Source organism: Perca fluviatilis, chromosome 12 (assembly GCF_010015445.1).
Source record: "Perca fluviatilis chromosome 12, GENO_Pfluv_1.0, whole genome shotgun sequence".
Lineage (NCBI taxonomy): Eukaryota > Metazoa > Chordata > Actinopteri > Perciformes > Percidae > Perca > Perca fluviatilis.
Genome location: NC_053123.1, coordinates 60,351 through 76,669, shown reverse-complemented (window position 1 = coordinate 76,669; position 16,319 = coordinate 60,351). Strand labels below are relative to the sequence as shown.

Genomic DNA, 16,319 nt, shown 5'->3' with positions numbered 1-16,319 from the left:
CTTTAAAATATGGAATATTTAAAATTTTCTTCCGGGGAAGCATGCCCCCGGACCCCCCTAGAGGGGTAATATCCTTCTCACCTTTTTCACCCCTGACCCGTTTTAATGCCTGTCCAAAGATTAGTAGCAAACTATTAAACAGATATACAACAAACCGACAGCTTTCGTTTTAGCTTGTTGGTAAAACATGGCTATTAGCAGAGTAGCATGCTATAGGCTAGTTGTGTAAAACAACGCGGTGGACAAGAGCAGCATCTGTTAGTTACCTTGTGTCGGGTTCGCTCCATGGAATGGATGAGTACACTGGATGTTTTCTACTGAGGTGATGTAGCAGCATGCTTGCAGCTTAAAATTATCCCAAACTCTGTCGTTTTAAAATTTGGTCTGGTTTAAAATGTATCTTTAATATATCGGGTTTTTTATCGTCATCAACTGCCGCAATAACCATAAAAGGCTGCGACACATCTCAAAAGAGATACAGAGATATTTTTGTGTTAGTTGAAAGAAAATATCAATAGAAAACTACACTTTAAATCTAACTCTTTTTTTAGTGGTGCCTTTTATATTCAATTCAATAAAAAATTTTGGAAATGATTACCTTTTACCATTTGTTTTAAATTCAACAGTTCTTTGTATTTTAGCAGAATACTAAAAGCAGCAGTAATGCACAACTGAGTACACTTTAATATCTGTTTATTTATCGCAAGTTATGTTGTTATGGCTATATTCAACGTTTACGCATATCGCATATTTTCCTCATATCGTGCAGCCCTAGTAAAACGCTGACAGCTAAACAGTGTAAAGTGGTCTGTATTTCACTGGAAAGGATTCCAATACTGGGACGTAACGTTCCAACAGTCTGCAGCTGAAGACACAGAGGAGCCTAGCTGACCTGTGAGACACCATGTGGCTGTGGAGAAACAACAGAGATGGGACTTAGTGATGCATTTTGGTCCAGCTCCGCAAGCTTATTGTTATTGATAAGAGGACACATTTGCTGTTTTTGCACAGTTTATATAAATAAAAGGAATATTTTTCCGTCATTTAATTCTGTAAAAAAAAAAAATCGGAGAAAATCGTATTGTGAATTAAAATTGTGTATCAAATCGTGAGTTGATTGTATCGTTACATCCCTACCACCAACACTACGGCTTGCATCTTGTATTACATTGAAGGCCATGCACTGTGTATTTAAATTTAGTCCTACTGAGCAGAAGCGAATGCTGTGTGGGTGTTTGCGACATTTCAATATCCCCCCCCTTGATGAGTTATTTGTGTGAGCGAAGCAGATCATTTTACCAGCATGAAATATGACTGTGAGCAAATGTCTCTGACAGTTGATTCAAAAATGGCTAGTTGATGTTCAAATTTAATATACGGGGAGAACAAGTATTTGATACACTGCCGATTTTGCAGGTTTTCCCACTTACAAAGTATGTAGAACTCTGTAATTTTTATCATAGGTACTGTTCAACTGTGAGTGACGGAATCTAAACAAAAATCCAGAAAATCACATTGTATGATTTTTAAGTAATTAATTTGCATTTTATTGCAAGACATAAGTATTTAGCAGAACTTCATATTTGGTACAGAAACCTTTGTTTGCAATTACAGAGATCATACGTTTCCTGTACTTCTTGACCAGGTTTGCACACACTGCAGCAGGGATTTGGGCCCACTCCTCCATACAGACCTTCTCCAGATCCTTCAGGTTCCAGGGCTGTCGCTGAGCAATACGGACTTTCAGCTCCCTCCAAAGATTTTCTGTTGGTTTATTTATTTATTTTATTAGTTTATTTGTCAGGGACCATGCACAGTTCAAGCCCTGTACCAGAGTTAGCTATACAGCTAATTTACATCTGTGGTCCCTGTCGGTCAGGTCTGGAGACTGGCTAGGCCACTCCAGGACCTTTAGATGCTTCTTACGTAGCCACTCCTTAGTTGCCCTGGCTGTGTGTTTCGGGTCGTTGTCATGCTGGAAGACCAAGTCATGACCCATCTTCAATGCTCTTACTGAGGGAAGGAGGTTGTTGGCCAAGATCTCGCGATACATGGCCCCATCCATCCTCCCCTCAATACGGTGCAGTCGTCCTGTCCCCTTTGCAGAAAAGCATCCCCAAAGAATGATGCCCATGCCAGCCTTGTGCAGGTCTACAATATTATCCCTGATGTCTTTACACAGCTCTCTGGTCTTGGCCATTGTGGAGAGGTTGGAGTCTGTTTGAGTGTGTGGACAGGTGTCTTTTATACAGGTAACGAGTTCAAACGGTTGCAGTTAATACATGTAAGGAGTGGAGAACAGGAGGGCTTCTTAAAGGAAAACTAACATGTCTGTGAGAGCCGGAATTCTTACTGGTTGGTAGGTGATCAAATACTTAGGTCATGCAATAAAATGCAAATTAATTATTTAAAAATCATACAATGTGATTTTCTGGATTTTCTGAAAATTGTATGCTTTGTAGAAATTTAGTTCATTATCATCATCTGAGTGGTTTAATTTGTAGATAAGTCCACCCAAATTGTACATTTGGTGTAAATATTCAAGAACCTAAAGTAATCATTCATGACATTTTCACTTAACAATCATGTCAAAGTGATTTTTAGATTTTCAAAATGTTTGAACTATATTGAAAGGAGAACAAACATGGGTGTGACTGGCCAGTGCAGTGCATTGTGTTGTAACAAAGCCAGATTCAACTTTTTTGCTGTACCAACACAGTAGTCTCATTGAAATAATGGGAGGTCTATAGAAACAGTTAAAAATGAAATTATTTGATATGTAAAGATATTTTCTCTCTATGTGGACAAAAAACATAATTCTCACTGGTAAAGGCACAGACAGGGGTCGCTGTCATGAAATAAAAGAAATAGAGAATAGAGTTGGGAAGTGGGAGGAGCACATTAATCTTTGGCTGCATCTAAAATTCCATACTAACATAGTATTTAGTAGCTAAAAAAAAAGTGAGATTTTTTAGTATGTCCGAAACCTTCGTATAAAACCAATAGTACGCGAATTGCATGCTTTTGTGTCCATGTGACTGATGGGAAATTTTTTTTTTTAAATGAGTCCAGTATTGAGCAAAACACCAATAAAGGCTGCAATCTAACCACTTAGGGCACCGCCAATTTGCGTCCACTAGAAATGCTGTTTTTACCACTGACAGGCTCTGATTATTAGGGCCCGACCACAGCGGCGAAGGCCCTATGGAAACTGAAGGAATTATTGTTTCTTTCTATTATTATTTTCCCGTCAAATGAATTGGCTTTTTGAGGGGCTTAATATATTCAAAAACTCACCAAATTTACAAATGTACAAAAAACTTCATTAGAGCCATACCCTAAACCCAACAGGAAGTCCGCCATTTTGAATTAAATGTTCGAAATTAGTGCGATTTTGGCCATTTCCACATGTCGTACTTTAACGAACTCCTCCTAGAGATTTCATCCGATCAACTTCAAACTCATTCTGTGCCATCTCAAGATGTTAAAGATGAAAAGTTGTTAAAAGAAAAACTTTTCGTCATAGGGCGTGGCCGTGGCAGGGCGGCCATTTTGTGCGTTTCGCCGCCGAAACAGGAAGTGGGTGTAACTCGAGTGTACGTTGTCCGATTACCTCGAAACTTTTCAGGATTCATAAGAGTCCGACCCTGAGGACAAATAAAGGCCGATATTTACTTAAAGTCATAGCGCCCCCTAGTGGCGACAGGAAGTAGGCCTTAAAGTCAAGGTGCTATACTTTAACGAACTCCTCCTAGAGATTTCATCCGATGGACTTCAAACTTGGTCTGTACCATCCCAACACCTTAACGATGAAAAGTTATTAAAAGAAAAACTTTTCGTCAGACGGTGTGGGCGTGGCGTGGCGGCCATTTTGAGTGTTTAGCGATGAACAAAGAAGTTGTTGTAACATGAGTGTACATTGTTGTATCTGCCCGAAATGTCTCACAATTGACAAGGGTCCAGGCCTGAGGACACCTACAGGCCAAAATTGACTTTTGGTCATAGCGCCCCCCGCTGGCAACAGGAAATCTGCCTTATATGACAAACATCATCCAATTTGCATGAAACTCAGAATGTGTGGTCTACGTGTGATACTGAGCCGCCCCCATAATATGGCCACGCCCACTTACTCAGGCCACGCCCCCTTTCATAACATTTGAACCGTTTAAGGTAGAGTCTTGTGTGAGGTGTCATTGAACTCAGCAGAGAGTTCCTTCTTTATTGGTGATGGTTTGGCCCGCCCCCTATGCATAAGCCACGCCCCCTTTCATAACATTTGAACCGTTTAAGGTATACCCTTGTGTGAGGAATCATTGAACTCAGCAGAGACTTCCTTCTTCATTGGTGATGGTTTGGCCCGCCCCCTATGTTGAAGCCACGCCCCCTTTCATACATGCTGACCCATTTAAGGTAGAGTCTTGTGTGAGGTATCATTAATCTCAGCAGAGGCTTCATTTTTAATTGGTGATGGTTGGACCCGCCCCCTATACTTTAGCCACGCCCCCTTTCACAGCTAATGAACCGTATGACGTAGAGTCTTGTGTGAGGTATCGTTGAACTCGGCGGGGAGTTCCCTTTTCATTGGTGACGATTTGCGGCGTCTGAGTGCCGCGCAAATGCACGGTCGCAAGGAGCGGCGTCCGCCGGTAACCCCGACGCACGCAGAGGCGCGAGGGCCCGTCCATCGCTGCTCGCAGCTTTAATTCTTATTATTATTATTAGGGCCCGAGCGCCGACAGCGGCGAAGGCCCTATTGAAACTGAAAGAATTATTGTTTCTTTCTATTATTTTCCCGTCAAATGAATTGCCTTTTTGAGGGGCTTAACATATTCAAAAACTCACCAAATTTGGCGGTCGCATCAAGTCTGGTGAAAATCTACGTATTTTAAGGGTTTCGGGAATAGGCGCACAAAAATGGCTCGCTAGCGCCCCCTAGAAAGTTAAGAAAATTGAGCCCCTGCAGTGCGTATAACGTAGACTCCCGAAACTTGGTACTCATATGTTGCATTTCAAGATGTACAAAAACCTTCATTAGAGCCATACCCTAAACCCAACAGGAAGTCCGCCATTTTGATTTCACAGTTTGAAATTAGACATTTTTAATTATGCATTTTTCAGGTGTTTTACATTCTTTCGAACTCGTCCTAGGCCGTGACTTCAATCTTCTTGAATCTTTGCAGGTAGTATCTGTTGACCCTCATGACGAAAAGTTATCCAGAGAATTTTGATAGTTGAAAAAATGCGCAAGTTATAGCAACTTACTGTCTAAACAGGAAGTTGCGTTATCTTGACAACAATTATTCCGATTGGCCCGAAACTTGACAAGGTCGTTTCTCATGGCAGAATTTGCATCTCTGCCAAACTTGGCGGCAATCGGCCATTAAATCGCGCTGTTTTAATTTTGTTTAATTAATCCGCAAAATATTGATATATGGGAAACCTACTCTGTCTAACTACTCCTGAGGCGTGAGTCCAATCAGCACAAAAACTTTCATACAGACTCGGAGGACCCTCGTGACAAAGAAAGAAGAAGAAGTGAATCTATCCATCCATGCCAAATTTAGAGTGAATCGGCGATTAGATGGCGCTGTTAGAATTTTTTTTATTAATTATTCACATTGCGATATATGGGAAACCTACTTTGTCTAACTCCTCCTGGGCCGTGAGTCCAATCTGCACGAAAACTTGGATATAGACTCGATGGACCCTCGTAACTAAAAGTTACTAAGCTAACACAATGCGCAAGTTATGGAGGAACAACTTCCTGTAGGTGGGTGTCGAAACATGAACGGTTCTATCTTAGCAAAAGTTATTCTGATTTACATGAAACTTAGAATGTGTGGTCTACATGTGATGTTGCATTTGCCAGTACCCCCCGGGGCAAGAAGCGAGGGCCCGTCATCGCTGCTTGCAGCTTTAATTAGGGCCCGAGCACGAAAGTGCAAGGCCCCAACGGTGCCTTGCACTGAAAGTGCGAAGGAACCTATTGTTTTTCATCAGATTATTATTTTTCGGAGTCCTTCGTCGCATTTTTGAAGGTGTTAGCATGCAAGAAAACTCACAATGATTTGCACACATGTCACAACTGGTGAAAATTGCAAAGTAACTTGCAAAAACTTTAGCGTGTATAGAGCCAGTATTGGCAGTATTTTTTACATATAATGGGTGAATTAAGGGTTTATTTCCACCAAACCAGGGTGGTGATTGTTGAAACAGTGGAGAGTGTTTTACGATGATACAATTACTGTTTATTTAAATGTTGGCGATTCCAGGGGCAGTTTTATAATAACAAAAAGTATCTTACTCTTCAACAAAAAGGTCTATCTCTATCCATAATGTTGTCAGACACTTAGAATAATAACCTGAGCCTGTCAGTGACAAAAACAGAACTTTTAGTGGACAGAAACTGAAGGTGTCCTCTGGCGCATTAACGTTACATTGCAGCTTGTTTTGCCGCTGCCGTCTGCAGAGGTGTTGCTTAATACTGAAGCAGTTTCAAAGATTGTTGTTCCCATCATCACAAAAACATGGGAAAATAGGGTCCAGATTGAAAAAACACCAAAGTTACCCTTTAAAAGCTTTTACATTTGCTATCCATAAACATCTGCCGTCTGGTAGAAGATCCACCTGAGAAAATCATTTGGTGCAAAGAAAGTGCAACTTTCCCCAGCAGCAGCACCGGTAGGTTTGTTTAAAATAAAAAAAAAAATAAAAACATAATGCCGGAACAAAAAAAACAACACTACCTGCAGAAAATAGATATGCAAATATATGCAACTTTTTTAATGATGTGTTCTGGTTGGTTTTTTTTGCCTTGTTATGTAGGCCTATGTTTGTACTCACCTTCATCTTCATTTGCGCTTCCACAGCCTGAGTTCTACCAGGTTTGCCACACCAAAAAGGACTACGAAGAGATCGGGCCGAGCATCTGTCGCCACAACCCTGTGTTTGGAGTCATGTCTTAACTCTGGACCTCCGAAGTGGCGGGTGGGGGTGCTGAAGTTGGGCTGTGTAAAGGACAGGCTCAGGAGGTGGGGGACGGTGGTGCTTCTGTGCTTTTTAATTACTTGTTTAGCTATGGATGTGTGGGACGAGAAGGCAATCCAGAATATACAAAGGAAAAAAAAGATGACCAAACACAGACCGGCTGGAAAATTTATTGTGAATGTTCCTATATTTCTTTATTATCATTATTATTTTTTTTTTTTCTCAAAATGAGGGAAAATGGTTTGTAAGCCAAAACTGTTTTAAGAACATTGCTGGATCTGTTGCAACACGCAGTGAGTGGTGATGATGATTATAAAAATGGTGTTGGTGGAGGCCTAGCATGATTATAAAAACATTGATAGTGATTTACCTGACACCAGAACATATTTATGTTTATAAAACTTAAGTCCAGGCAAAGATCCAATGACTGCTGAGATCATGGTTTCCTTTTTATTTTCTGCATTTTTTTCCCAGCTTCAAATGTACATGTCTGTGTATCACGGTAAGAGCTTGTTTATATTTCATACTAAAGTTTTTTATATGTAAAACCTGGGAAATCAGGGGTAAAAAAAGAATAGATACCAGGATCAGCAACAGACTGTTTTAACTCACAACGCAGCTTTGATATGCATTATTTTCTTGAGTTTGAGTAGGTGTTCTTTCCCACATGTGTCATTGCTGTCTCCCCTTTAATTCTTCATACAGTACATTTATTTCACATCTGCTTTCACTTCACACAATGTCAGGGGTCCACCTCGGATTCAGTTAAAGAGAAGAGAGGACTTACTGAGGTTATAAAGATGAAACTGAATAAGAACGACTGTCAGACCAGTATTGTTAGACTAAGTTTTTTATTATTAAATGCCAAATTATTAAAAGAATGGGATTTGTGTATTTAATGCCTTACAACATTCCAATAAAGGCTACATTTGTTTCTAAGTAATGGAGTCTTGGTCTTTACTTTTTGCTTTATTTCTGCTCAATTGCTGATGCTTTAAGTGCTGTATTCATCTGATACATGTCATTGTTTATTCATTCCGTTGTGATTGTATACCATATACTGTGTGTAAGTGACTGAACAACTGAAATGGTGGAAAGACTAAAAGGAATTTAATTGAATAAAGAAAAAGAAATGCAAATCTCAGATTTGAGAAAAGAAATTTGGTATTTTTTTCTTGATAAAGTATTCAAACTAAGGTGACTCAGCTATCAGGGCTGTAGCAATGGTTTTAGAAATACAGAGGTCCAGATTCCTCCACTGCAACCGCAATAATTATTCTTTCTTTCTTTCTTTCTTTCTTTCTTTCTTTCTTTCTTTCTTTCTTTCTTTCTTTCTTTCTTTCTTTCTATTCTTTTTCCCATCAAATGAATTGCCTTTTTGAGGGGCTTAACATATTCAAAAACTCACCAAATTTGGCGGTCGCATCAAGTCTGGTGGAAATTTACGTATTTTAAGGGTTTCGGGAATAGGCGCACAAAAATGCCTCGCTAGCGCCCCCTACAAAGTTAAGAAAATTGAGCCCCTGCAGTGCGTTTAACGTAGACTCACGAAACTTGGTACACTTATGTAGCATGTCCAGATGTACAAAAAACTTCATTAGAGCCATACCCTAAACCCAACAGGAAGTCCGCCATTTTAAATTCAATGTTCGAAATTAGTGCGATTTTGGCCATTTCCACGTCGTACTTTAACGAACTCCTCCTAGAGATTTCATCCGATCAACTTCAAACTCGGTCTGTGCCATCTTAAGATGTTAAAGATGAAAAGTTGTTAAAAGAAAAACTTTTCGTCATAGGGCGTGGCCGTGGCGGGGCAGCCATTTTGTGCGTTTCGCCGCCGAAACAGGAAGTGGGTGTAACTCGAGTGTACATTATCCAACTGGCTCGAAACTTTTCAGGATTCATAAGACTCCAACACTGAGGACAAATAAAGGCCGATATTTACTTAAAGTCATAGCGCCCCCTAGTGGCAACAGGAAGTAGGCCTAAAAGTCAAGGTGCAATACTTTAACGAACTCCTCCTAGAGATTTCATCCGATGGACTTCAAACTTGGTCTGTATCATCTCGACACCTTAACGATGAAAAGTTATTGAAAGAAAAACTTTTCGTCAGACGGTGTGGGCGTGGCGTGGCGGCCATTTTGAGTTTTTAGCGATGAACAAAGAAGTTGTTGTAACGAGTGTACGTTGTCGTATCTCACCGAAATTTCTCACGATTGACAAGGGCCCAGGCCTGAGGACATCTACAGGCCAAAATTGAATTTTGGTCATAGCGCCCCCTGCTGGCAACATGAAATGCGCCTTATATGACAAACATCATCCGATTTGCATGAAACTCAGAACGTGTGGTCTACATGTGATACTGAGCCGCCCCCTATAATATGACCACGCCCACTTACTCAGGCCCCGCCCCCTTTCATAACATTTGAACCGTTTAAGGTAGAGTCTTGTATGAGGTGTCATTGAACTCGGCAGAGACTTCCTTATTTATTGGTGATGGTTTGGCCCGCCCCCTATGCTTAAACCACGCCCCTTTCATAACATTTGAACCGTTTCAGGTGCACCCTTGTGTGAGGTATCAATGAACTCAGCAGAGACTTCCTTCTTCATTGGTGATTGTTTGACCCGCCCCCTAAGATTTAGCCACGCACCCTTTTATAACTAATGACCCGTTTGATTTAGACCCTTGTGTGAGGTATCATTGAACTCAGCAGAGACTTCCTTCTTCATTGGTGATGGTTTAGCCCGCCCCCTGTATTCAAGTCACACCCCCTTTTATAACTAATGACCCGTTTGATGTAGACTCTTGTGTGAGATATCATTGAACTCAGCAGAGAGTTCCTTTTTAATTGGTGATAGTTTGAACCGCCCACTATGCTTAAGCCACGCCCCTTTCATAACTGGTTTAAGGTAGAGTCTTATGTGAGGTATCAATGAACTCAGCAGAGACTTCCTTGTTTATTGGTAAAGGTTTGGCCTGCCCCCTATTATTTGGCCACGCCCCCTTTCACAGCTAATGAACCGTATGATGTAGAGTCTTGTGTGAGGTATCGTTGAACTCAGATGGGAGTTCCCTTTTCATTGGTGATGATTTGCAGCGTCTGAGTGCCACGCGAATGCACGGTCGCAAGGAGCGGCGTCTGCCGTTAACCCCGACGCGCGCAGAGGCGCGAGGGCCCGTCCATCACTGCTCGCAGCTTTAATTAGGGCCCGAGCGCCGACAGCGGCGAAGGCCCTATTGAAGGAATTATTGTTTCTTCTTTCTATTATTTTCCCGTCAAATTAATTGGCTTTTTGAGGGGCTTAACATATTCAAAAACTCACCAAATTTGGCGGTCGCATCAAGTCTGGTGAAAATGTACGTATTTTAAGGGTTTCGGGAATAGGCGCACAAAAATGGCTTGCTAGCGCCCCCTACAAAGTTAAGAAAATTTAGCCCCTGCAGTGCGTTTAACGTAGACTCATGAAACGTGGTAGACATATACTGCATGTCAAGATGTACAAAAAACGTCATTAGAGCCATACCCTAAACCCAACAGGAAGTCCGCCATTTTGATTTAAAAGTTCAAAATTAGTGCGATTTTGGCCATTTCCACATGTTGTACTTTAAAGGTACACTGTGTAGGAATTTCTCCCATCTAGCGGTGAAATTGTATATTGCATTCAAACGAATAGTGCTCTCTAGCGCTTCGCTTTTTCCAATGCGTGTTGCAACTACGGTAGCCATTATGTACCAAGAAGCTATGACAACATGTCTTCCAATAGTGCTTCATTGAGTTTTCTTTCGGGTGATGAGGTTTGTTATTTCAAACAAACTGCATTTAATCATTAGTGTGAGCATGTATAAGTAATTACTCCTCGAACAAGATTGTAAATTATGTTGCCGTGTTTATGGGTTTTATTTGGTAGTCTGCCATTAGTAGCCTATAGCATCAGCTAACAACTTGACACACAACGAACAAACAAATGTTACAGTATGAATCACAGACTGTAAAAAGCATGAACTCTGGTAATTGGTAGTGATACATTCTTTATTAATTTATTTTTCGATGTACGTGCCTTGTTAGATATCATCAGGTGATTCAACGGTAGGGAGAGGGAGAGCGAGAGGACGGGGACAGAGAGGCAGTGGATCGGCGGGAGCTAGGCGAGGAGGAGGACGAGGAAGAGGACGCTCGGCAGCTTCAAGAGACGATCGCGAAAGAATTGAAGATTTCCAAAGGCAGAGAAGAGAAGCGACAGAGGTTTGTACAATTTATAAGACTAACAGCAGCTGAGTTTTAATTCTCTGCCCAATCCTATGCACGTAGCGAAATACTCATCTGTCTATATGGTTCATAGTATTCATATGTATTCTGTTTTTCTTATAATGCACTGTATACATCTATATTATTCTTACTACTATTATAATGTTACTGCTACTACATTGCACAGATCTGTACATGTTGTTCATATTACATATTTATTCTGCTCTTATAAGGTAACTGCTAATACATGGCACATATTTATATTTAATTTATATTACTCTAAACAACCTTCTGTTAACCAACTGTACACTACTGTCTACACTGCACTAGATTTCTTGTCCTGTCTATACTTGTATATCACTTGCACTTTTCTGCTTTTTAGCGCTTCTGGTCGGACGCAAACTGCATTTCGTTGTCTTTGTACTTGTACTCTGCACAATGACAATAAAGTTGAGTCTAATCTAAAAATAGTCACGTGAGCTAATTTAGTGTTTTTGAAAACAAAGGCCTATAGAAAATGTTATAAATGTTTTCTTTTGCACACCAATAGTTTTCTTTTGTCAACATTGATACATGAGATCCCTGCATTGCCTCCAGTGCACTATACTGCAAAACATGTTGTCCAATCTGTTGGCTGTATAGGTCTACCTAATACCTACCTGTATACCTAATGGCCTAACCCTATCCTATTTCCTTTCATTTCTTCAGAGAATTCTGCAGGAGATGAGCCTTGAGGATCACAGACGCCTCACAGCTGGACTGTTGGAGAGGCAGCCGGGTCTGATTTTTGATCTATTGATGGAGCATCAGCGAAGAAATGGTGCCCCTACATCCGCGGCGGTACCGGGGGTACCTTGGTGTACCTGTAACCACTGCAGAGACATGCCGACGGACAGAGAGCGGAAATGCTGTGGACAAGACCCTGCCCACTGTGTGAGCCTCCTTCCACATTTCACACAATACTGCCTGGATGAGGGTTATCTGCGAATACATAGGCAGTATCGGGAGGATCTCACAGCATTCGGAAATGTAAGGGAGCCCGGTGATGACAACCGTGAATACAGGCATGCAGCTTACAGACACTTTATTTTCTGGGAGCATGGCGCATTAGGACAGGGGAACAGGAGAGTGATTCCCAGCTGCTGTGTTTGCAGGATAAGGGAAAAGAGTATTTTTCTAAATATTGTAAATAGTTATATTTATACATGTTGTATTCTTTGGAATTCTGTTGACTTCTAACTTTGTTACAAAGAATAAAAGATTTGTTATTTGACTCAGTGCTGTTGGTTTGTTTGTTCTGCACTAGGTATAGAGAAAAATGTCAAAATTAGGTGCAATAACAATTTGATACACAATACGATTGAAATGAATGTTGTTTAAAAAACCCAATATAGATATTTATTCATATTTACAAAAACATTTGCTCATGTATTTACACCTCAAACACCAGCAAAACAACAGCTCAATCTGCCTCCAAGTTGGTAGCAGCATGGAAGGCTGATCCTGTGAAAGACATTGAGTGCCATTAGTCATGTGCACACAATCGATTATCATTAACACGCATGTGCACACAATTCAGTATCAGTTAAAGGGAAAGGTAATTAGCTGAAATAACGGCATGTAGAGGTTTGTCACTTACCCAGACCTCTGCTGACCTGTGTCCGTACCAACTCTGATGTCGGTGGTGGAGGTATCAGGGGCACAACACCAAGCCGCCGTGGGTCATCTGGATGTAGGGTCCTCCGTCGCGGCATCCCAAATCCACTTGTGACTCTCCCTTTCAAGATGCGGGCTTGCAACTCAGGGATGTAACCATACGATTTCTCACACTTCACGGCGTAAAGGCTATATCTTCTTGCATTCTTGTTGTACTTCTTCCTAAGACTAAATAAAAAAAATAATTATTACAAGTCATTTAGTCATTATGAAAACTAGACTCTCATACTTGTAAGACAATAGGAATATGCATTTATTTGAATAAAACAAATTTTGATGAGAGTTTGACATACACTTGTTGGCCCTCTGCCGTCCGGTATGTTGGCCGTTCGCGGTGGAAATTGTAGTCCAGAGCTGCGAGCACAACTCTTGAGTCATACACTCGGGGAGTGAAGGCCTGGCGCTTGCTGGCATACATCAGAATGTGATTCTGAAATGACTCAAGATGTGCTGTTGATCTGGATGAATAAAAAAGAAATTAGACCCCAAAACACACACCCACAGACGACTTATGGCTCTGTGACATTTCTGTTTAATTGTCATGTCCCCACACTTTACCTGAAGCGCAGATACTTGTGGACATCCTTCTGCCAGCGTTTGTTGAGGACGATGTCCACTAGTGCTTTGTGGCTCTTCGAATCTCTCTCAATCCACGGTTTACCCTGAGTGTCTTCAAGGTGATCGTGTTGGCAGCTTCCCGTTTCCCAGGTGTGATTGTTGCAAACATGATGCAGAACTCCAATCCAAAGTGTCTGAGGAAAGTAAAACAAATAAACACAAATACAAAACCAAATGACCATGTCACAGGTATTTGAATCATGGAACTTCTTGAATTAAAAAAAAATATATATATTAATCCTGCTTACAAGAAACTGCTGAAATGTCTCTGCTGTCTTGCAGCCCCACCAGAAATGGTTAACTATATCCCTCAGCCAGTGAATGAGAAGAGACTGTCCTTTCACCTTTCCTGCCTTATGGGGATAAACAAAACACAAACAATGAAAGTTATTTCATGCATGTATTTTGCATGGAGACCTAACATAATATGATGATTCCACCGACATGCAGGCAGGTGTGTTATTAATGAAATTAGATGCATTAGAACTTACGGTAGAGATCTTTTTGGACAGATTTTTGGCACCATGCCACATGTCCAGGCTGTGGTGAATTCTCAGATCCTTATATCTGCCTTTGTCTGGGTCTGTGAAGTAAGGAATAATTTTATTTCCAAGTATCTCAATGAGCATATTATATTATATAGATGCTTTCTAAATTTGTGTCATTGTATAACATAAAAAATTATGTAGAACAAGGTCATATATAAAAATACACACCTAGGAGTACCACATCTTTCCCTTGAAGTCGGCTGATGGCCTCAGATCTCTTCTCTTCCCAGAATGTTTTTATAGGGTCAACACAATAGCTGTCCTGGATGGTGAAGTGTGTGTTAGGGTTGACCATTCGCATGTTCATGAATTTGAAGAGGAGAGCAACTTTAGTGTAGTTGTTTCCGGAGAGTAAGATGTTTGTGGAAAGAAGAAAGTCCCCAGCCTGCATACCAAACTTCAACACAGGCTGGGAGTTCCACCGCCATAGGCAATGTCCATTGGGGCAGATCTAATAGTTAGATAAGAGTAGCCTAATAAATTCACAATGCACATAAAGTACTGTGTGTTATCATTCATTGTGATGCGATTGTCAAGGCTTACCCATTCAACGCTCATTGCAGTGCCCCTGATGGCGATGTTTGTTGGAAAGGGGGCAACACTGTCACACACCAAACCAGTCCTCAATACACCAGTGCATCTGTCCACGGGCAGAATTAAAAATGTGACAAGCTGCCTCAAGCAGTTCTCATAGAGCACTGATGCTCTGACGCCAACAATGTCATCCTCACTGAGGACCTTCTGAGGGCCTGGCAAAATTGGCAGCTCGAGACTTGGGGGCTCATCAGAAGGGACTTCGGGGGCAGGCAGGTCGGGTGCACAGTCTCAGCGCGATCCCGATAGTTGGCAGATTATCAATTACCTGTGCTCCCTTCAGCGCACCACCCATTCTGGAAAGGCAGAACATCAGGGATCATACACAGTTCAATCAAATAATTTCCATGACTTTTCAGCATATAGCCATGACCTTATATATTCCGCTAAACATCAGTGTCAACTACAAGAACAGAAATACATTTAAAAATAGCCCTGAACATTGATTACATGTAAAAACACAGCACAGAAACAAAGTAAAGACTACTAATAGATTATGACTCACCGCAAAGAAATTGGTGGAAGATATTCCTCATCAGAGCTGTCGTCACGGTGACCATGAAATGAGGTACCCTCTTCTGCCCAATCAAACCTTTAATATACAAAATACTCAGAAAATAGCAACTTCATGAATGAAGACTACACAACTCAATAGATAGAATATAAGCCCACTTACACACTGTTCATGGGGTCGTTGAAGGTATTTTCATTCAACTCCTCTTCAACAACGCTCATGTCATGCATGCTATGAGAATAAATGATAATTAAAAACATGTATCGGATGAAAACATGCAACCAGAGAGTATTTTCAAAAGGGACACAGCCAGACTACAGAGTTAAAAACAATGACAGTTTATGGGTTACCTCTGCTCAAGGCTTTCAATTTCCGGTGCCTCTGCAATTGCACTCAGATGTTCATCTCTGAAAAAAAAAAAATCATAACACATTATGAGGTATGGGTAGATAAAGTACAAGTTTTATGAAACTAGTACTAAAAGCAATGATAAAATTCTTTCCATGCAATGACTTACCTATCTGTCCCACTGGAAATGCTTGACAATGCTGGAGCAGTTTGCACTTGAAAACGTTTTGCCTTGATGGGGGTTGATGAGTTCCCAATCCCAAGAGTACTATCATAACTGGACATATCAGATGGACAAATCAGATCAGGTTTATTGACCAAATATTCTTACATACAAGGAACTTGACTCAAGCAGGTGTTGACTCTCTCCAACATGTAGACAAATAACACTATAGACACTATACATACAGATTACTGTACGGGTCTGTATTATTCAATTTGAGGTCACAGTAAAAGTGATAAATAACAGTAAATGTCAGATAACCTACAACTTGAAGTGGCCTTTGGTGTGCAAGCAATGCAACATCAGTCATATGCTCTATCAAAATGGATTCTGATCAAACTTCTAGGCTACAACCTTGTTTTTAGCACCTTCTCCACTTTACATTTTACTCAATAGGCAACCCATCCCCCATTCACGGGTGGGGGTTGTCGTCAATACACCTGGGTTTGCAGTCAGGAGCACTCTTAGCATTGAATGAGGAAAATAGAAATGCCCCTAGAGACCAAATTCATATTAAAACGTTA

The 16,319-nt window shown here is 40.9% G+C and overlaps 1 protein-coding gene across 2 annotated transcripts in view; it reads left to right on the top strand.

The window, feature by feature from the left end:
* The window catches only part of LOC120570408 (actin-related protein 3-like), an 82,406-nt gene extending 69,899 nt beyond the window's left edge, over nucleotides 1-12,507 (top strand). The window contains exons 12-13 of one of the 2 annotated variants that reach the window (XM_039818734.1): nucleotides 11,055-11,231; nucleotides 11,943-12,507. In XM_039818734.1, coding sequence (XP_039674668.1) covers nucleotides 11,055-11,231; nucleotides 11,943-12,473 — 708 coding nt within the window. In that variant the 3' untranslated portion in view covers nucleotides 12,474-12,507. Of the gene's footprint in view, nucleotides 1-6,869; nucleotides 7,931-11,054; nucleotides 11,232-11,942 lie in introns of those variants that run through there. The other variant, XM_039818735.1, reaches the window with a different exon arrangement.
* Nucleotides 12,508-16,319: the final 3,812 nt, after the last annotated feature.